General features: G+C 36.0%; 1 protein-coding gene across 1 annotated transcript; it reads right to left on the reverse strand.

Moving 5' to 3' along the window:
- Positions 1–996: 996 nt before the first annotated feature.
- TDO2 (tryptophan 2,3-dioxygenase) lies at positions 997–21,330 on the reverse strand. Its single transcript, XM_015538417.2, has 12 exons — positions 21,261–21,330; positions 20,937–21,042; positions 19,029–19,119; positions 16,730–16,800; positions 14,806–14,933; positions 13,319–13,505; positions 11,958–12,065; positions 8,911–9,022; positions 7,355–7,412; positions 5,783–5,862; positions 4,625–4,715; positions 997–2,658 (listed from the first exon to the last, which is right to left on the reverse strand). The coding sequence occupies exons 1-12, from the start codon at positions 21,293–21,295 to the stop codon at positions 2,505–2,507; spliced, it is 1,221 nt and encodes a 406-aa protein (XP_015393903.2). The 5' UTR covers positions 21,296–21,330; the 3' UTR covers positions 997–2,504.
- Positions 21,331–22,716: the final 1,386 nt, after the last annotated feature.

The raw sequence follows: 22,716 nt of genomic DNA on the forward strand, positions 1-22,716 counted from the left end.
GTTCTTTAGAAATGTCTTATCTCCACTAGTCAGTAGTCTACTTACTAGACCCCATGTCCCTTAATACACGGGTTCTCAAAGTATAGTCCCCAGACCAGAAGCCACTTGAGGACTTACGAAACACTTTGTTTTAATTAGTGCTCCAGGTGATTCTGACAGATGTTATTATCATCGATTTACCGTATGTTCCCTGGATTTGCATTTCTGTGAGACATTATTATCATGTTATTCCCCTGCTTTAAACAGTTGGGGAGCTCTGTAATGCCTAAAAGATAACATGCCAACTCTTGGGGCACCTGGGTGGCTCAGTCAGTTAAGCATCCGACTTTGGCTCAGGTCATGATCTTGAGGTCCGTGAGTTCGAGCCCCGTGTCAGGTTCTGTGCTGACAGCTCAGACCCTGGAGCCTGTTTCGGATTCTGTGTCTCCCTCTCTCTCTGACCCTCCCCCGTTCATGTTCTGTCTCTCTCTGTCTCAAAATAAACGTTAAAAAAAAAAAAAAAAAGATAACATGCCAACTCTTTTAAATACTTTTCACAAAGAAGCCTTTCTTTTCTACCTTCTTCACCTCAGTCTCTGCTGTTCTACATGGGCCTGTGCCATGCTCCAGCCCTAACTAGCTACTTGAAGTTCACCCAGTGAGACTAAAAGAAAAGCAATGAAATTTTCACATAATAATTGGGAGTCACAATGAAAATCATCAATATGTTCCTGGGTGTGATTTCACAAAGGGAAATACTAAAGATCTCAAAGTGAATACCAAATTACACAACTTTATACAAACTCTGCATCCCCTTTAAAAATTTTAATTTGAAGTGGATCCTTATTAACACTAGAAACAAGTTTGAATGGGAGCCCAGGTAGAAACTGGCATTATAAATTGTTTTGACTTTACATTAAGAATTACTACTATATCCTTTGGAAAAAAAAAAAAAAAAACTCTTACAACTCTATAGTTTAATCCCACCAAGAAGTAAAAATAAAAAGAGCTAAGTCAAATCATTTAGTCTGTTAAAAGAATAAACCTTTACAAATAGCATTCATTCTAAGATTCCAAGGCATCTTGGTGACAGAGCGTCTGTTAATGTATTTTTTTTTCATTACTGCATGAGAAAAGCAAAAGTTGAGGTGAGTATTTCTATCCTTATCATATGGATAGTCAACTGGGGCTTAAACTGGAATTTGTGCCAGAGCAGATAGTTAATAAATGGCAGTGCCGGAATTTGCTCCCAAGCTCCCAAGCCATTGCTTTTAGCCACCATTTTACTTGTCTCTATAATTTTCAGCTTAGCCACAATCAGGTACTATGTACATGTGCACATGTACACACACATACATACACACATACACGCACACACACAAACATGCTAGGGCCTTGTAAGTAAAAGCAATTCTATGTAATTGTCCAGAGACAAACTAGACGTGATCCTTATAAGAAAAAAACTTGTAACTGAGACCAAAGTATAGTTCAATTTCATCAAGAATTTGCGGCTTGCTTATAGATAACCACCCTAGGTCAAGGCTGATAGGCATTTAAATTCCTTTGATAATATTTTGCACTCCCTTCATAAAAGAAATTTAAGTATTGCCAATATCCAGGCCAATATAGAAAAAGAATAAAGCTCCTGTCTGATCTAAACTCTTGGTCTAATACTTACTAGAAATGAACTGAATCACTGTTTAGTCTATTTTCTCCTCCCTTCTTCTGGAAAGTTCAGGGAACTATCACTCATGTCCACTTCAATCCTGTGTTGACTATACCTCCCAGACCACGAGCACTGGAACTGGGGAAAGCACCTTTGCCTTTCTGGTCTAGAGGTGCTGGAAGCAGGAACCTTGCCCGAGGAAGGAGCTGGCCTACAACAGGGAAGAATAAAGCCAACACCTACAGAAAAGAAGAGATGAGACACACAGGATCCTCAGAAGTTCCAGGAATATGGTACTCCAGGAACTGGATGCATCCCCAGGCTCCTCTCAATCCTTTGAGCTAGTGGAGTAATTGCCAAGTCCCCTCTGGGCAAGCTTCAGATTTCTGTCATTGGTCATCGAGAGTCCTAATAAATACGAGCAATGTTTCCAAAACAATATATGGCAAAATATCTCTTAAACTTTTTGATTGTACAACTCTTTGTGTAGAATGACACATTTTATTGCACAAAGTATTTGAAATTGCTGAAGTTTCAAGCTTATTAAAGTACGAAATGAGATAATGATTATTATGTTAAATGGTTTACCTTAAGGTGTAATTATTAGGGGACATTGAGGTTTTAATAGGAAAACCTTCTACGTACAATGTTACAATTCAGCTGAATTAATTTCTTTAATTCATTATTACAAAAATGAGTTAATAAAATTATTTACAGAATTGAATCAGAGCACCACAATGCTTACCTATATATATATACATATATTACATTAGGAGTCTTGATGTATCATGACAACTCATAGAAAATTTTAAAAAACACAGACTGAGAAATCGATGTCTTCATAGATTTGGAGATGAGTTTAATCTGATTCATCACTGCTGAAGTAAGAGCTGTCACAATATTCAGCCGTGTAAAGGAATTTATGAATAATTGGGTTCATCTTCGGTATCCAGTGTCGGGGAACCAGATATGTTGAAAGATTAAATAAATCTACAAATACCTTGTACCTGTCACTGGAAAAACACAAATATACAGATGTAGATTCATTGACATGAAATAAAGTTTTTCAACAAAAAAAATTTCATGATTTTTTTGCCATAATTAGTATTTAATATTATGTTTATATATTATAAATTACATTTTATGTATTATATATAACATATACATATATATAATTAAGGAGTATAATCATTAAGATGGCCTTATTTTCATTCCATATCCAAAGTTCATGCCATAAAACAGTATTACATGTTTCGTTGATCCTGACCAAGTTGGTTCAGATTAAAACCTAGTCTTATGATTGTCATGCTACCTTCATAAAGATAAGGGTGTGTTCTTGTGTCTGACTTTTAAAGGAGGGTATGCAAAATTTTAAAAAATGAAAACATACAAAATTCTTAGTTGTTCATCAGAAAATATTTTCCACCTGCCAAATAGCTGTCAAGTAACTGACATGAATGGATTAATAAATTGAAGTACCATCTTAGATTCATAATAAATGTCTATAAATGTGGTTTTAACATTTATAATAGCTCTTGTGTGTGTCAAACGTTTTAACTGTTGCAGCTTTTTTTTTTTTAATACTGACTTTTTTTTAATTTTTTTTTTAATTTTTGTTTTTTTTAACGTTTATTTATTTTTGAGACAGAGAGAGACAGAGCATGAACGGGGGAGGGCAGAGAGAGAGGGAGACACAGAATCGGAAGCAGGCTCCAGGCTCTGAGCCATCAGCCCAGAGCCCGACCCGGGGCTTGAACTCACGGAGCGCGAGATCGTGACCTGAGCTAAAGTCGGACACTCAACCGACTGAGCCACTCAGGCGCCCCTAACTGTTGCAGTTTTATAGCAGAAGAGCATTTGCCTTTGAGGTCAAATTAGAGTTCAAGTTCTGCTCTGTCACTTGCAACTCGTGTGATCTTGGACAAGTTGTCTAAACCTCAGCGTCTTGGTCCCTAACTCTGTAAAATAAAAACTACAATCCCTTCCTCTGACTGGGCTTTTGTAAAGACATAATAAGATCATGACACGCTAGAAATGCTAGTTGTGTTAATTATTCCCACCACCCACTGATGTGGGGGTTCATGTCCTACAGGCAATCATGTTCTGTTTCATGCTTAGAGAATGTATCCCCAGGGAAAGAGAAGGTATTGTAAGGACTGTGAAAATTCAAACCTATGAATCTTATAAATCTTTTAGTCTAGAGTTTATTCCTAGGGAAAGTGAAAATTTATAAAAATGATGAAAAATTGAACATGCATGTTTTATAACTTGTCAATCTGAAATTGGGATAGGGATGAATAGGGATGAAAGCCATGTACAATATAAAGAATTTTGGGGACTAAATGTGAATATCTATTTATTCTGGAGCTGATTCTCCTTTCCCAAAGAACTTTGCAAGTTTCCCTGTTTTCATATATGTCTATCTCTACATCCATCTATAATATTGTGAACATTAAGTGAGTTAAGAACACAGATCTCCTAGAAATCTCTCTAGCATGTTTTAAGTGCTAAATAAATATTGACCCCTTTTCTTGTAAATACTCTCTGGGCACTCTCTGGAGTAGATGGAAATAGTTTTTAGAAAATAGTCATACCAGGGAACAAACTATTTTTTCACTGTGTCATTCACCTGGGCACGAGGACATTAGTGGAATGAATGATAAGTGTTTGAGTCTAGTCCAAACTTGGGCCAGAATGAGTTGAAAACATTCCTATGTGGATGAACTCCCTCATATCTTCACAGGTCATGCAGCCACTGGTACCTTGCCCCATCTCATCTCAGGATGAACTTCCAGGACTAAGGATTTTTACAACGACCTCTCTAATAGGAATACCTTAATCTAGCCAGCATGAATGTGTTGTCAGCGGTTCAGATGGGAGCAAGTATGAATCACATTTCCTAGGTAATGCACATGTATGCGGAGAAACAAAATATCAGTGACTTCCACCAAGAAAAGCAGGTGAATTTCCCCATCTTACCTGACTGTTGAGCGCAGATACTGATAACCAGAGGACCCACCAGTGCCAGCTTTGCTGCCCAGCATTCTGTGCACCATGCACACGTGGTTATCTAGGCAAACACACAAATTAACTCCATGGATATTTTTCTGCCTTTAGTTCCACAATGGTCTAAAAACAAGGGGCTGGTAATGATTACTGCTTCTGAGAAAAGGTTCACACCTTATCATCACTTAGCCATATGGAAGGTTTACGTGTGAGAGCCAGATGAAACCTGTAGGTTGCCTGGCACCCCACTTGGTTCAGGTTACATGCATATGACTCCATCCATCATTATGTTTAGCCTGCGAACACAATAGGGAAGCTTAGGGCCGCATTATGACTTTCAGGAGCTCTTGCCACTTTTGTCTTCACGCATGGGTCCCTTCTTCCATGAAACACACACACACGCACACACACACATACACACACATATATATGTGTGTGTGTGTGTATATATATATATATGTGTATATATATGTATACATATATATGTATATGTGTGTATATATGTATATATGTGTATATATGTATATGTATACATGTATGTATGTATACATATATGTATATATGTATGTGTACATATATGTGTATATATGTATATGCATATATGTATATATGTGTGCATATATACATACATATGTACATATATACGTATATATACACACATGCACATATGCCTATATATATGAACATATACATATGTATATATGTGCATGTGTATAAAATTATATTTTAAAATTGTGTTGGCTTAAAGCTGAATAAGTTGTGGTTATATATTAAGACACTTCTTTTAACCTATAGTTAACTTTTTCTTCTGATTATTAAATAATACATTTTCATGGGCCCCTAAAGGTACTCTGGGCCCTAGGTGTTGTGCCTGCTCTGTGTATCAGGTAAATGGCCCTGGAAGAGAGTAATTGGGCTGATTTGAGAAAGAAAGAAAGAAAGAAAGAAAGAAAGAAAGAAAGAACGAACTCGGGCTGATTAAAAAAAAAAAAACAAACCTCATTCCCACACAAAGGAGGAAAGAAAAGATAGTGGGAACAGGAGCAGACAGAGAAAAGGAGTAAAGAAACAGGATGGGGAAAAGGATTATCGAGGCTGGGTGATAGTGTTGGGAGGTGTGGGCAGACTTACATCTCCATTTGGTCATGAGTGCGTCTATGTCCATGAGAGAAGTCAGCAACTGAAAAGGGACCTGGAATCTAGGCTCTTCCCTAAAGGAGAAATAATAAGTCTATTGAAGCAAATCCAGGGTGTTCAGAGGGGCAGGAGTTTTCTAATCTGTTGGCCCCAGAAACAAATGTGAACTTTGCCTCTTAAGAGCTGTAGCAGCTCTGGATTACTGTCTCAGTCTTAGTTTCTTCATCTCAAAAATGAAGATACTACTGCTCATCTTACAGCATTTGTGTAAAGAGTCTAGAATATTCCATATAATGTACATGAAGTAACCAGTCAGAGTCACAGCTAACATTGATTCTTATTAAACGGTAAATATACACTATCTCAGATTCACCAGCTAATACCACTCAGAAACTTCTTCTGGGCAAAGATATCAAAACACAAAAACAAAAACTGCCCTTTATTTCCTCTAATCTATATGTTTTGTCCTTTCTTCTAATCATTCAACAAATCTCAGTACATTTTCTGCTTCCAAGGCATGAACTTGAATGGCACAGATTTAGTAGGAATTTAGGAAAAGAGTCAAAGATTTTATTGATATTTCTGAAGAAATGAATTTAAGAAGATTAAAAAAATCAAATAAATACAAGTAAGAGGCCCAGTAAACAGAGATTTTACTTTTGTTGCTGTTTTTAATGTTTGCTAGTGTGTTCTCCATTGTTCTGACACATTTAAGTTATGACACATGAAGATGAGGCCTTTATACACATGTTATGGGAGTAGGTGGACATTTAAGGGAAACCTCAAACACTTCAGACAGTGAAGACAATTTTACTTGAAATTGCAGGATAAAGAGAACAATTTATAAAGGTGTTTTCACTTTACCCACTTGTTTTTTTAATTTCATAAGATAGGAATAACTCCACAACCTTGTGTAATGATGGGACACATTTTATGACCGAGTTTCTGAGGTAGATTACACTTTGGCTTTTTAGGACACTTAACGTCATATGATGTATTGTGGAATTTAATTACAAAGATGTTTAATTAACTAGTGTGTGTATATATGTATATTTCTGCCCACTATAGGGATAAAATTATACTCATACTATCTAAAAGAAAAAAACTAGTGAAGTTTCACAATTATTTTCTAAATTTTACCCCAAACTAAATGACTTTTTAAAACTATGATTGCAATTTATAAGCTCTATGCTTTAATGTTTACTTATTTTTGAGAGAGGGAAAGAGACAGAGTGTGAGTGGGAGAGGGACAGAGAGAGGGAGACACAGAATCTGAAGCGGGCTTAAGACTTGAACTTACGAACCACAAGATCATGACCTGAGCCGAAGTCAGATGCTTAACCAACTGAGCCACCCAGGCACCTAAGCTTTATACTTTTTTTTTTTATGCTCTAAATATTTATTAACAACATTTACAATAAAAAACATACAGAACATGTGAAGAAAATAGAAATAAATGGCATAGCTACATATTGAATTGACTGCTGACAAAATAAGCTTTATACTTTTTGTGTTATCTGTATCCACTCCTCAATTTCTGCTTCTACTCTTCTAATTTGCTTTTACCTGTAAAAATATATCATCAAGGCCCCCTGAAGTGCTCTGTATGACAGTCTTCTTTCACCTGTAAGATACATAGCAAGTTTTAATTTAATGAGAAATTTAGGTCAGTCATATTAATTTTGGTCATCACCTTAAATAATTAAGTTTTCAATGTAAAGTTTTATTTAAATTTTTTATTCCTTAGATTTTAAAAAGCAAACATATATATATACATACTTTAAATACATATGTTATACATATTATACATATATACACTTTAAATATATATGTAATATATATGCACTTTAAATTTTCAAAACCTTTAAATATCATATTAGGAAAACTTGATACAGAAAACACTTAACTTCCATGATAAAATAAATCTATTTTTCAAGTCAAATCGTAAAATGACTTACTTTTAAAAAAGTTAAATAAGATTCATTCTGAGGTTCATTTGAAAGTAATTTTCTGATTCACTTAAAATCACTTAGATTACTTAAAATCACTCAGCTTCAAGGAGTACAACCATTATATAAAATCTCATAGGGGTGCCTGGGTGGCTCAGTTGGTTAAGCATCTGACTTCAGCTCAGTCATGATCTCGCTGCTGGTGAGTTTCAGTCCCACATCTGGCTCTGCGCTGACAGCTCAGAGCCTGAAGCCTGCTTCGGATTCTGTGCCTCCCTCTCTCTCTCTCTGCCCCTCCCTCGTTCCCACTCTGTCTTTCTCTCTCTCTCTCTCTCAAAAGTAAAGTAAAACATTAAAACAAATTCTTATATGTGTGCTCTAATAAAAGGCTTTGCTCTATCGGCAGAAAAACAAAATTTTGCTATTCTTTACAGAGGTTTTATAGAAAACTGGGCCTAACAACATTTAAATTTGCAGAATTTCATACTAATTTCATATACTCGTATGCCTTATACTAATGTTATAAAAATTAATATTTACTTCTATTCTGCCTATATATATATATATATATATATATATATACATATATATCACTTATATAAGTTTATAACTTGTAAGGCTTATAAGTACTTTATAATAAAAGGTCCAAATACAAATGAACACAAAAATTCTAAACATATAAAAGAGTTATATAATGAAAGTATTGATTATACTGGTCAATTGGTTTCAGAAAATAATAGCCCAATGTTAATTATGCCAGAGGGGCTAAATATGTGCTTTCCCTGGTCTGCTTGGGAAACTTCTTTCCTCTGGCAAGCCACCCCAGCCCTCACAATAGTTATTCTTTTGGTCTCCTGCTGCTACTGTACTGTTTACAATTACACCGATTGTCTTCATTTCCATCCCTATTAGGCTGTGAACTAACTGCAAACTCATATTCAATTTCTCTTGGTATCCAGCGGCGGCTGATGCATATTACGAAAGCTTCTGACTAAAGTCTTTAAGATGAACTGAGCATGTGAACTTCTTCATAAGGTTGTAACAGATAAAATGAACCCAGTTCTTGTTTCTGTAAGTGGAATAAAAATTTTCATTTTATTTCCCCCACATGAGGTTTGATATTTTGAGCTCACAGTCATACATTCCGGGAAAAGGATCCTTAGAATAAAATACCTTTACTGAGGAGATGTTCATGACGTTTCTCATCAAATAAGGAGAGTAACACCTCTTTTTGTTTCTGAAATTCAGCCATTTGTTCCTCCTTTTCCTCCGATTCTTCCTTAGCCTTTAGGAGAAATATTGCATTAATATTCCCAAGAGAGATCATAGATTCTTATTTTGGAAAACATCTTTTGTGAGAAATAGACTCACCAGGAGCAGAAAGGGTATACTTGGAAAACTTATCCTAACATCTAATATCACAACAAATTATGACATGGGTCTTCTTGACACTCACTGGTTCTATCCTTTTATTTAAGTTTACGTGATTTGTTAACCTCATGAGAGATTTTCATCAATATCATGAGAAATGGACTCAGATTGGGCAAAACCGGAAGTAACTACGAGTAGTCGGTAATGATCTAATTTTAGACAACAGTTTTTTATCACAGGAAAGGAAATAAAGGAAAAGTTAAGAATTTCCAGTCAGAAAAACTATTAGCTCTACTAATATTCTATACTCAGTATTTTATAAATATAATTTCTTTGATACTTTTCACCCTCAGATATTTGTTCATTTGATATCTATTGATTCATTTCAGGAAATTCTTACTCTTCTGCCTCCAACAAATGCTTTACTTACAACTCAATTAATTGAGCGGACACAAAAATTAGTTAACTCAATTATTTTCCATTTGTCTGAATGATGGCTCGTGTGGTAAGAACTTGTAGGCACAGGATTGTCAGTTAATTATTCATTTATTTAGTAAATGTCATGCTAAGGTGATAGAGATAAGGTGAGTAAAAATTGAGTTCCTTGGGCGCTTGGGTGGCTCAGTTGGTTAAGTGTCTGACTCTTGGTTTTAGTTCAGGTCGTGATATTACAATAGTGCATTTGAGCCCTGCATTGGGCTCTGTGCTGACAGTGAGGAGTCTGCTTGGGATTGTCTTTCTCTCCCTCTCTCTCTTTGCCCCTCACCTTCTCTCTCTTCTCTCTCTCTCTCTCTCTCTCAAAATAAATAAATACACTTAAAAAATTGAGTTCCCTGATCTCATGCGCATATTATCTGATGGGAATAAGACACACAAATAATCACCTGGGCATTACATTGCAAACATTGATAGTAGCATACAGGAGAAGCATAAGGCCATGATTAATTATAGTAATGAGGAGGTCAGGGGAGATCTTTCTGAAGGAGTTTTCCTTGAGCCACAACCTGCAGAATGGGAAGGAGTCACCTGCGGACGAATATTCCAAGCCCAGAGAAAAACATATAAAAAGACTGTGAAATGGTGGTAAATTCAAAGAACTAAATTCAACTTAAGGAAATTCAGTATGGTTGGACAACATGAGATCAGAAAACACCTTGAAGACTATGTTAAAGACGTTTATCTTCATTTTAAAAACAATAGGGAGACATAGGTTTCATGCAAAAGCAAAATGTGATCAGTTCTGCCCTTTGAGAAGATTGTTTCAACTGCAGTATGGAGAATAGATTGGGATGGAGTCATACTGGGGAGACGTGTAGAATAGTTGAGAGAATATTGTAAGACCAGGTGAAAAGTAATAGCAGTTTGCACTTGATTGGTGGTGGTACATTCAATGGAGATATCTGAGAGCTATTTAGAAGGTAAAATTGGTAGGATTTGGTGATAACTTGAAGAAGTGATTGAGCAAGAGGGAGGTACCAAAGATCAATTGTACATTTCAGACTGGACAAACAAGATGGTTTATAAGAGAACAACTTCTTCAACTTGTAGAAGACTAAGTTGACATGAGAGAGGAAGGAAGAGAAAATTGTTTTTAAGTTTGGTTTTATCATTATGTTTTTGAGAGGACTAGGAGGAAATTATAAAGTAAGGTGTCAAATATGTAATTTGAAATGAAAGGAGATATCAATGCTGGAGATAAATGTTTGGGAGTTATTGGCATAGTAGTAACTATTAAAACAGTGGGTATAAATGAGTTCATCTAGGGAAAGAGTAGAGGGAATACAGGGGTCTAAGCCAATGCATTGTGAAATCCCACCACCCACAGGTCTGAGAAAGAAAAATGAGCCAATAAAGGAAACAAATCAAGACAATAGGGCCATAGAATTAAAGGAAGACTGAATGTTATGTACCAAATCCAAGGGGGAAAAAATATTCAAGTAAGAATAAGTAGTCATTATTATTGAATGCCACTAGGAGATCAAGTAAATTAAAAATGGCCATTGAATTTACATACCTAGAGGCCATCTGTGAATGATGGGACAAGAAGATAGACTGGTCTGGATTGAGGATTAGACAAAAGAAAAAGAAATAATTATGCTAACTACTGTTCTAAATACCTTACCAATATTAATCTAATAAATGCTCATAATAACTCTACAAAGTAGATACTCTTATTTTCTGTTTTACTAGGTAGATACTCTTATTTTCTGTTTTACCATTAGTGAAAGTGATGCAAAGGGAGGTTAAGTAACAGAAGAAGTTCAATGTTACAGTTATTAAGAGGTGAAGGTGGGACTTGAACCCATACAATGAGATTTCAACGTCCCTGCTGTAAGCGCTACCTGATATAACTTCTCCAGATACAGCCTCTCCAGACATAGAATTGAAATAATTCTTTCAAGAAATTTAGTAATGAAGAGAGGACGGTGGCAGAGGGGCTGTAGCTTGAGGGAAATGAGGAATCAACAGTATCTTTCTCAAGTGAAAGAAATTTGTAACTGACAGCAGTTAAGAAGGACCCAGGATATCTTTGGTTGACCAGTCTTTTGTGAGCCTACTTCTGTCTAGAATTGGTCATGATATGAAATTTTTGATAGAAATAAAAAAGGTCTATTAACCTTATATATTTATCAAACACAAAATCTTGCCCAGAATGAACTTATTACTTTAATTTCTATTGTACATAAATAAAATAAAATCAACCATGTAATATATTTTGTGTAGATGCATTTGTGAAAGAAAAAGAATATAAGAAAAATGAACGTTTAAAAGAAAATTAGGGATTTGTTAAATCAAATTTTCAATACTTCATCTGTAGTAAATATATTTACTTATGGCATCATAAATACCTGAATTCTTGTGAATTCTTCTTCCAGGCCCTTGAGAATGTTGTTTTCAAGCTTTCCCCAGAAGTTAAATCCATGTGGCTCTAAACCTGGTGTTCTTTCCAGCCACGCCTGAAGTATTATTTTTTTTTAAGTAAATATATTATAAAATTTCAAATATATAAAATACATTGTACTTAACAATTATGAACTTGAAATAGGAAATATGTCATAAGTTTTTTTGTATATAAATATTTCTCTTTCCCTTAAATTTATTCATTTAATGAATAGCAATTTATTACATTTCATTTCTTAATCTTTAAAGCAATCATATTAATAATATTTACTCTGTATTTATTAAGAAATGTGTTATTACAGAAATTCCAATTTTGTTCTATAAGTCTATGAACATATCTAAATGTTGTTTTAATGAAGTCTTCTGGTTTATTCTCAAAATACCTTATGTCTTAGGATATGAAGGAATTATGACATGCATATCATATGATCTCTTCTAAATGTAGGAGCATGGTATCTAGGCAACTTTGAAATCTGAAATCAACTAAACACTCAGTTATTTTAAGAGTCCACAAACCTTTTTTTTTTTTTTTTTTACATATACAAGACTTTTTAATGTAGAAATGAAACAAAATTTGTGCACCTATGGATTCTCATCTGACCTATTTTTGGTTTTGAAATTAACTTTGTGACTCTTTCCCTCCGTATCTTTATGAGCTGTTATTTGGAGTTATATATACTATATTAACCTAAGTCCACATTTACAATACCCAGGGGATCAGTGTGCAAAGTAGAAGTCACTAAAAGAAATTTTTAATTTGCAAAGGAAAAACCCTTGTGAAGGAAATCAAGACCATATAATCTTTATTTAATAATTTACTTGTGAAAAAACAGTAATCCCTCAAGACCTTTTATAGACCCATGGGGAATTAAGATATGAAAGGAACAAATTCTGAAGATTATACTCTTAGTAATTTAGTTTAATTGAGAAAAACACACAACTTGTGGAACTTTTCAATAATGGAATATTTTAGAGAATAAAGCTCACTGAATAATTAACTACACTCGGTGTTAAAATCAGCTAGTTAAATGTTGTTTAGCAGGGTTGTTTAAAGGAATTGTTTTATAAGATAAGAAGGTGATTAAATATTAACATAGAGTTGTTATATAAATATTTCTGAAATTCTCAAGGGAGTTCTTAATAGTTTAAATATTTCAATTACTTGAGTTGAAGCATTCCTTTAAAGTCTTTCTGTTCTTATTTACCATGAATGTGACAAAACCTTTGAGTTTTAAAACTTCGATGTAGCAGAAGCGCAATTAACAAGATGTGGGGAGTGAGACTTTAGAGACAGTATTTGAGCATGTACCTCCACTAGTTGAAGTAGTGTTTTTTCCTGCTCGGATTTAAGTAGCAGTTCATTATCTTCTCCTCTGAAGTTATCACGATAATGTCTTCTGTTGTAAGGGACCCTCAAACTCTGAAGAACACCTATCTTGTTTTCTAACAGTCGGAATTGCAAACTCTGGAAGCCTGAGGCTGGAGATAAGTACTCTCTTTGAGAATAAAAGGAGGAAGGGAAGAGAAAAGAAAGATGACAGGAGTTGACATTATAAATCACTGTAATGCTTTCTTCTGTTGTGAGAGATCATTAGTTTTACTCTCTTGGACATCACCGAGAACACATAACTGCCTAGAGTTGGACCTGGGGTTTGATCTTCCCAAAGAAAGAAAACTGAGCTACCTAAACATCACTGTTGCTGTCAGTTAATCAATTTAAAGATGGCATGTTTATATCGTTTGGGAAATGGCATATATGTGTGTGTGTGTTTTATATATATATATATATATATATATATATATATATATATATATCACACACACGTATAGATACATATATGTTTATGTGTTTGTGTACCAATTTGTTTCCTAAGGTAAAGACAGGTGTACATTGAACAATATTTTTATTCTATAGCGCTGAAAGATTCTTTATAAATATAATCCCTCTTAAAATTTATATTCTTGGATGTTATTATTGATCTCACTACCTAGTATTAAGTATACCAACGAGATCCTACCAGTAAAACAAATGAGATATTGCCTCACACAAAACAGGCAATCAAAAAATGTTCTTACTCCCACCCCACAACCACCCAAACTCTTCCATCCTTCTAAGCTTCCTTCATCTAATTGGTTGTAAGACTTCAAATTTTTAAATCCACCACAAGGGATTTTTAAACCCCTGACTGTCACACATGTTGGAGACAGCCTATTACATCATTAAATTCACCTGGTACTCTTAAAGAAAATCTCTTCTCAAATTTTGGCATGAAAAAAGCCTTTTAAAAAGTATAAATATGGCTTTGGCCGCCTGGAAATGCAGAGCTAACATTTATAGTTCAATTCATAACTTAAACTGACAGTTTTGCTGACAGGCATCCCATCAACTCTTGTTTCTCTTTTATTTTTAGTTTTTAATTTCTTTTTAATTTAGTTGTATGTATTGTATCAGCCACGTTAGCTATTTTGATAAGTTGTCTAAAATTCATTGCAGTGGCTTCTTGGCCTTTTGGCTAAGATCAAGTGTAACGTTTTTTTGAGATAAAAACAGGGCACAAAAAATGAATTGAAATTAAGCGATCGTAATATTGTGCCCATATGTAAAAGTGAGTGATGAATTATTTTTAATAACTTCTCAAATGCTTTGAGATTAAGATCCCCGCATGTTTATAGTGACGCAGGGTCAGGAGGACGGGCTCCTTACTCACACAGCACATGGCACACATGTTCTCTTCTTACCCCACTGGAATGGAAAGGTAAACCGCGCTGCATTATTACAAAGCCACATGTACACACCTGAAATCATTGAAGTCCAAGGCTGTCATCGTTTCCAGAACAGAAAATTGCTGCACCAGTAGCTTAAGGATCACTGCCACTCGGTGCATTCGAGTAACAACCTTAAGCATGTTCCTTTCATCCCTAACCTGAGAGTTAAGAAATGAAACATCGAGTAATCGGTTCTGATTTCTAGAAGATACAAGATAGACTACAAACCACAGTGCATTCCTATTAACTTTCTCTCTATTTTAAAGAGGAACACTGGAATTAACATTTGCCATCCATGTATATTGAATATGAATAGCAACTATAAGTTGTGTGCAAAGATTGTGTGCAAAATTGGAATCGGTAGTCTTTTTTTTTTCAACGTTTATTTATTTTTGAGACACAGAGAGAGATAGACTGTGAGTGGGGGAGATGAAAAGAGAGATGGAGACACAGATTCCTAAGCAGACTCCAGGCTCTGAGCTGTCAGCACAGAGCCCAACGTGGGGCTTGAACCCACAAACCATGAGATTGTGACCTGAGCCGAAGTCAGACGCTCAACCGACTGAGCCACCCAGGCACTCCCATTAGTCTTTCTTTAAAATAGAAAATTAGGGGCGCCTGGGTGGCTCAGTCGGTTAAGCGTCCGACTTCGGCTCAGGTCACAATCTCGCGGTCCGCGGGTTCGAGCCCCGCGTCGGGCTCTGGGCTGATGGCTCAGAGCCTGGAGCCTGCTTCCGATTCTGTGTTTCCCTCTCTCTCTGCCCCTCCCCCGTTCATGCTGTGTCTCTCTGTCTGAAAAATAAATAAACGTTAAAAGAAAAATTTTAAAAAATAAAATAGAAAATTATATGGAAGCAAGTGAGAAGTCAATTTTGGAACCCAATGTCCAATGATTTCAAAGTAAATTTCTCTCTTAGTTTGTTTCTAGAAATACAGGTCAAAGAAACATGGACACTTCTGTGTTAGGGTTAAGCAACACCTTGACAAATCTGCTCTTTACTGAGGGCCCAGAAGTTGTCATTAACATAAATGGGAATTGTATACATATGTGTAAGAAGAGTACTGTCTGTGCAGAGTTCTCTAGGAGCGGGGGCTCAAAGGCAAGGACCTCAGGCTGTGTGCTGCTTGGGGAAGGTGTGTGGGAGCAAGAGGCAGGCTGGGAGGTGGAGAAGTGCCCTTCAGCTCTGCTCTGCTCTCCTCCCACTCTTGAGCCTCTCCAGGCTTTCCCTCTGTATTCCCTTCTTCCTCTTCTCTTTTCTCTTTTTCTTTCTTCTACTACTCTCTTCGTGCCTCTTCCTTTCTTACTGTTTCACTTCCTCATCATTGTTCCTATCTTCCTACAGCAAATATTCATTACAAATACAATCCTGAGGGGCACCTGGGTGGCTCAGTCGGTTAAGCGTCTGACTTTGGCTCAGGTCATGATCTCACAGTTTGTGAGTTCAGGCCCCACATCAATGTCTGTGCTGACAGCTCAGAGAGCCTAGAGCCTACTTTGGATTCTGTGTCTCCCTCTCTCTCTGCCCTCCTTCCCTTGCTCATGCTTTCTCTCTCTCTCTCCCTCTGTCTCTCTCTCTCTCTCAAATATAAACATTAAAAAAAAAAAGAAAAGAAATACAATCCTGATACCTTTTAACTAAAGGATCTATATTAGCTATATTGGCAATCTGCCATCATACATAACAACTTTCTTCAAGGGGGAAAAAAAATCAAGTTCTAAACAAGGGGCCTGAAACTGAAATTTGAAAGGACCCTTAGAGCCATGTGTAGCTGGAAGGCAGCAATGGCATGGGGAAAGTATCACTACATTCGTGTCCACTCAGAAAAGTTTTTTAAATGTTTCTGCTAAGTAATAATTCCCTCGTTAGTATTCAGTTTTTCTAATTAACAGTAGTTTTCTACATTCTCCAAAAATATATATATATAAATCTAATATTGTGATATAATAACTCACATGGCCGTTCTGAAAGATCTCTCGGACAGAATCTAATTCCCAGAGGATTTGCTTAAACCAGAGTTCATAAGCTGCAACGAGAAAAATCATTGTCAATTGAAAAGTTATGGGAAACTTCTTGACCAGAATCGCATGAAAGATATGGCTAACACATTGAAAAAGAAATAAAATGTTGGGGCGCCTGGGTGGCTCAGTCAGTTAAGCGGCCGACTTCGGCTCAGGTCATGATCTCGCGGTCCGTGAGTTCAAGCCCCGCGTCGGGCTCTGTGCTGACAGCTCAGAGCCTGGAGCCTGTTTCAGATTCTGTGTCTCCCTCTCTCTGACCCTTCCCCGTTCATGCTCTGTCTCTCTCTGTCTCAAAAATAAATAAACGTTAAAAAAAAAAAAAATTAAAAAAAAATAAAATTAAATGTCATTTAAAAATAATAAATGCCAATACAGACTTATTTTATGCTAAAAATGCGTATCAGTCATAAAGTTATCATAGCCTTCTTTTTTCGATGTTTTAATATGCCAGTCACTTTATCTGCAAGCTTCATATTCATTATTATTATTTTGATTTCTCTCAACAAATATGTTGTCTAGGTCTTTTAATATATAACACACAATCTATTTCTAACTTCCTGTTCAGATGCTGAAGGTGTGTGGAAAAGCAGTGATACTCAGCTCCATCTATAAACTGAGACATTAATGGCCACTAACCTAATGAATATGACAAAATTTTGGTTTATAGAGGCTTAGAATATTATGGGAGCACAAGCTCATGAATGGTCTAAAACTTCATTATACTCCTCTGCTCCCCTCAGTACCTAGGACAGGGCTTGGCATAAGATAAACCATGGCTAATTATTTTCATAATAAATGAATTAAATAGCCAGTGTAGTTGTTACATGAGTATAGAATATCAATAATCCTAGAGATTCCTAGTGCATTCTATTCGGTGCTATTGTTTGGGTAAAGGGTACGTTTCTGTACTAATTACAGGAATCAAATTATAATTTTAAATTATATTTAAGGTGACCTTCAGGGATTTAATTTTCATATTTGGACAAAGAACAAATCAAATGTTTATTAATCGGTTTCTGTATCTTTTTTTCAAGTTTTATTTTGTGTGGCTTGTTCTGTGACCCACTGACCACATGTTGTAGCTGAAGGATGGAAGGAAAGTCTCCCTATCAAATAATGATACTTCCATTTTTTGGATGCTTATTATGTGCCATACCTTGGGCTAAGGGCTCAAGGCACATTAACTCATTTCGTCTTCACAAGAACTCTATGAACAAGAAGACAAAGTCATTCTCTCCATTTTATAGACAGAGAAGTAGAATCATTGGTCAAGACACCTGACCAAAGTCACACAATTTATAATGGTAGAGGTGGGATTCTAAACAATTTTCTGTCCCCAAATTTGTGCTACCCTGCCACAATTCCTCTTCTACTAATTTTGTCTTGGCCTAAGTCACCAATAAAAATGTAAACGTGAAAACAGGAGAAGTAACAACATATCAAGCCACTTATTTTCCATCTTTATTTTTTCATTCTGAGGACTTGCTCATTTTAACCAGCCAGTTAAACAACCATTTGAGGAAAAGATACAAAGAACTGGTAGGAAAAAGAAGCATGGTTAGAAATGGGGCACCGGCTACCATGAGTCGTTGGTCATGGTCAGACATTCGACAATATTATGACACCAACAATCTTAGAGTAAATTTTAATATTCTGGGGTCATGGACCTCTTTAAGATACATATTCATGAAATTTTGAACACAATTTTAAGAGTTCAGGGACTTTCTAAACTCCCAAAGTCATGGATTCCTATGTTAAAAGCCACTGCCCAGAGGTAAGAAGTCTGGAGAGAATAAACATACATTTTAGGCATATTTAACATTTACATTTAGTACCAGATTTATATACGATTATGTAAAGTCACAATACATTTCAGTGATCTATTTCTTGAAAATAGTTTTTTTAAAGTTCCAAGTTGAAAAATAGTAACTTGTTAGCTTGCAATTTTTTTGTGAATTACAAGAGACAGAAAGTTTCCTTGGATTTAGGAAAAAGAGAAAGTCCTCCCTGATCCAAATAACAGTAAAAAAAAAAAAACATAAAGAAGACGGTTATAAACCCTAGAAGGATGCCTTATGAGAATTTACCTGGCAGTAAAATATTCTCAAGGATTTCTAACAGAAGTGATTTTTTAGTCTTTAGCCATCTTATAGTTAAAAGAATTGTAGGTTTCCTCATTATTGTTGGGAAATGCCTGTGGAATAGTTACTGTCCAACCTTTTGTTCAACTTACCTTGATGAGTTATGATAAAAAGATGTTCATCATGGATTTTATTTCCTTTTATTTCACTTTGAAGTTCTTGTGCGTTCAAAACCTTTTCCAACTTTAAACAAAAAATAGAAAGACCAATTTTGTATAAACTTCCATAAGATGGATAAATCATGGGGATCTAATATATAGCATGGGGATTATAGTTAATAAACTGTTGCTAAGAGAGTAGGTCCTAAATGTCCTCACCACAAAGAGAAATGGTAATTATGTGATGCCATGCAGATGTTAGCTAGTGCTGTGATGGTAATCATTTTGCAATATATGTGTGTCAAATTAACATGTTATATAATTCAAATTTACACAATGTTATACATCAGTTATATTTCAATAAGGCTAAAAAAGATTTTAAAAAAGAAGGATTAATTTTGAAATTGTAAAACTTGGTTTTTTTTATTAATTTTAATAAGTAGAATACAAGGGGCTCCTGGGTGGCTCAGTCAGTTGAGCATCCAACTTTGGCTCAGGTCATGATCTCGTGGGTTCATGAGTTCAAGCCCCACATTGTGCTTGCTGCACTGAAACTACTGTCAGGGTGAGTCCTTCAAATCCTCTGTCCCCTTCCTTCTGCCCCTCCCCCACTTGTGTTCTCTCTTTCTCTTTCACTCTCTCTCATTCAAAATTAAGTAAACATTAAAAAAAAAAGTAGGGGCGCCTGGGTGGCTCAGTCAGTTAAGCGTCCGACTTCGGCTCAGGTCATGATCTCGCGGTCCGGGAGTTCAAGCCCCACGTCGGGCTCTGTGCTGACAGCTCAGAGCCTGGAGCCTGTTTCAGATTCTGTGTCTCCCTCTTTCTCTGACCCTCCTCTGTTCATGCTCTCTCTCTCTCTGTCTCAAAAATAAATAAACGTTAAAAAAAATTTTTTAAAAAAAAGTAGAATACGATACTGAAAAAAAATTCCCCAGTTCCCAAATTCTCAGGAAGCAATCTATTTTTTCAACAGTGCATGAGTCTTATAAAGAATGAGTTAAATTTATGATTTTTATTCTCTACAGAAGAAACTATATTTGGTAGGATTCTATCATAAAAAATACCATTACACTCACTGAGAAATCATATCCCTCTGCCTCTTGAAATGAGTATGATAAAAATTTGGTCACTTGCTGAGCTCACTGTTCGTCTTCCACTCTTTTGTTCCCTAAAGAGCCTATTCTAAGAAGATCTTAACATTCTTTATCAGCTCATCCTCAGCAACCCATCAATGAAAGCATCACAGGGTCTAAATATTTCACTTCTTAAAAAATATGGAGGGAAAAGTGGGTGATGGGCATTGAGGAGGGCACTTGTTGGGATGAGCACTGGGTATTGTATGGAAACCAATCTGTCAATAAAGTCTATTAAAAAAAATATATATATATATATAAGACAAACACGCTGTAAATTGACCCCAGACTTATTGCCAAAGACCTCATTTGTAATATCCCTCTTTCATTTACTAACGATTTCAAGAAAACATGTACCTTCAACATTTCTACTTTATGATAAAGGATTTAATAAATAAATTTTTCTGGATACATTCGCAATTACCTAGGCTGGGATTTAGTGACTCTGTCTTATTTACACAAGTTGTGAAATGCCTGCCAGTTATCTACACTTTATCTTATCATTTACACTCTTCTGCTCAAGATAATGTCCTCTGCTTCTATTGTATCTCTGCCAGAGAGGTGAATTTTCACATATGAGTCTCTTGAATTACTCTTTAAAAAGCTGAAAAGGCGTACATTCCATGAAAAGGGATATCATTAGGTCCAGAAAACTTTTTGGTGACTGAGAGAAAAAAAACACAAAAAATCCCAAAACATGAAAATGTCACTTTGTGGAATTTAGCACCCAACAATGGAGGCTGAACACTGTAAGGGCTCTCCCACTTACATGCAGGTAGCTTCCGTAGATAAGTCCTCCTTTGCTGGCTCTATTCACACCGGTTTGTGATTTGTCGTCTTCACTGCCTTCTATGGACAATGTTTTAAAAGCACATCTACAGATTAAATAAGTGAGGAGAAAACAGGAGATCTTGAGACAGCGTAATAACTAACAATATGAGTAGTCAAAATTCTCCTACTGTTTTTAAAGTTGATTTTCTAACAAGAGAATATGGGCGACAATTTTCAATGCATTTGAAATTCAGAAATTGAAGCGTTCTTACTTGGCATTTCTAAGTGCCTAACCATACTTAAAATAGAGGTAAATACTCACCCAAAGTTGTTTCCTAAAAATGGGCACCCACTCATGGTGAAAATGTACCGTCTGAGAAGCTCCAAGGTTTGACTCTGAACAGGTGATATCACTGACCTTCCCAGATGTTCCACAGAGGCCTTTTATATATCCTCCTCGCCCTGCATCAGCCAATCAGTTTTCTCTCTGTGCTCTTAGGTAGGCTCTAGTTTCAACTGGTACAGAAGCTGAACTCTGTAAACTTTAGTGTGGGTCTGTGTGGGGGCCAGTTTGTTTGCTAAAAAAAGTGAATATTCTGCCAAACCAGGTCATTTGACTAGCTAAGTTCTGCTTTTATATCCAAAATAACAAACATTAAATAAAGCAATGGAGGCTATTTTTTTAAAAGACATTTAATTACTCTATTCCAATAAAACATTTGGCATTACATTTTAGGATATATAATATAATGAGCTTGTAAAAAACAAGTTATTTATTCTCCCAGTCTCATATTTCTATATTCTTACGAGTGCTAAGCCAAAAGCTGAACTTGGGTGTCTCTGGGAGACGAAATTCATTATATGACAAAGGCAGGGTACATGCTCAAACCTCATTTCTGTCTCGTGTTCCCTGGGCTTCTGGCCTGAATCTCATCTGAAAGTTACCAGCAGTTGGGTCGTTTGTTGTATTGTATTGGAACTTAAAAGGACATTGTTAATTTACTGCTTACCTGTAGCATAGCATTTGTAGGACACTGGGAGTCATCCACACTAGGGTACTTTATAGACCATGTAAAAACAGTAATAAAGTGCCCACAATTTGAGACAATGTCGGTGATAAAATGTTTTTCCCAGAAAACATTATTTATTTGTCCAAGTTCTAAACTATGGCTTTAAAAACTATTGAGCCAGGGTAGAAACTCCATCACCCTGTTCTTGCTACACCACTGCTACATGTTAAGAACTACATATACAGCCAGCATTTCCCATGTATTTAACCCTCAGAATGGTCATCTGATGTCAAATTCACCAAAATAATTAGACATCAGATATGTCATTTTTAGTCTTGGCTCTGCCCCTGATGAATTGTGTGCCATGGGAAAAAGTGATTTAACTTCCATACATGATCAGCTACCAAATGGAAGTGGTTCAATACTCGTCAGAATTCTGAAGGTCCCAATCCACCCTGAAATCTTGATTTTTATGACTATAATAAATTATAGTGTTTAATGCAGCCTTACAGAAAGAGAAACAGCACGAACATGCCATGCCATAAAGAGAACTGGGAAATCGGCGAAACCATACCCTAAACCCCTCCTATTCCCTTTGGGTTTTTACAGGTGACTCTGGCATTGCTCACACAGTGGGGAGGGGTTGTCTGCGAAAGAGGCAGAGTGCCCTTTCTTAGTGCCCTGCCCATGGTGTCTGGAAGCAGAAAATATTTAATAACTTCCCTTTCAACACATGATTGTACAACTTAGTATGTGTTTACAAAGAAT

Source organism: Panthera tigris, chromosome B1, assembly GCF_018350195.1.
Source record: "Panthera tigris isolate Pti1 chromosome B1, P.tigris_Pti1_mat1.1, whole genome shotgun sequence".
Classification (NCBI taxonomy): domain Eukaryota; kingdom Metazoa; phylum Chordata; class Mammalia; order Carnivora; family Felidae; genus Panthera; species Panthera tigris.

What these genes read in the sequence shown, in the direction of transcription:
- TDO2 (XM_015538417.2), bottom strand. Translation starts at nt 21,295, where the DNA reads ATGAGTGGGTGCCCATTTTTAGGAAACAACTTTGG. An exon ending in TTTTTAGGAAACAACTTTGG is followed by an intron (nt 21,043 to 21,260) that starts GTGAGTATTTAC and finishes TTTAATCTGTAG; the next exon opens with ATGTGCTTTTAAAACATTGT. An exon ending in TTGATGATATATTTTTACAG is followed by an intron (nt 5,863 to 7,354) that starts GTAAAAGCAAAT and finishes TTTCTCCTTTAG; the next exon opens with GGAAGAGCCTAGATTCCAGG.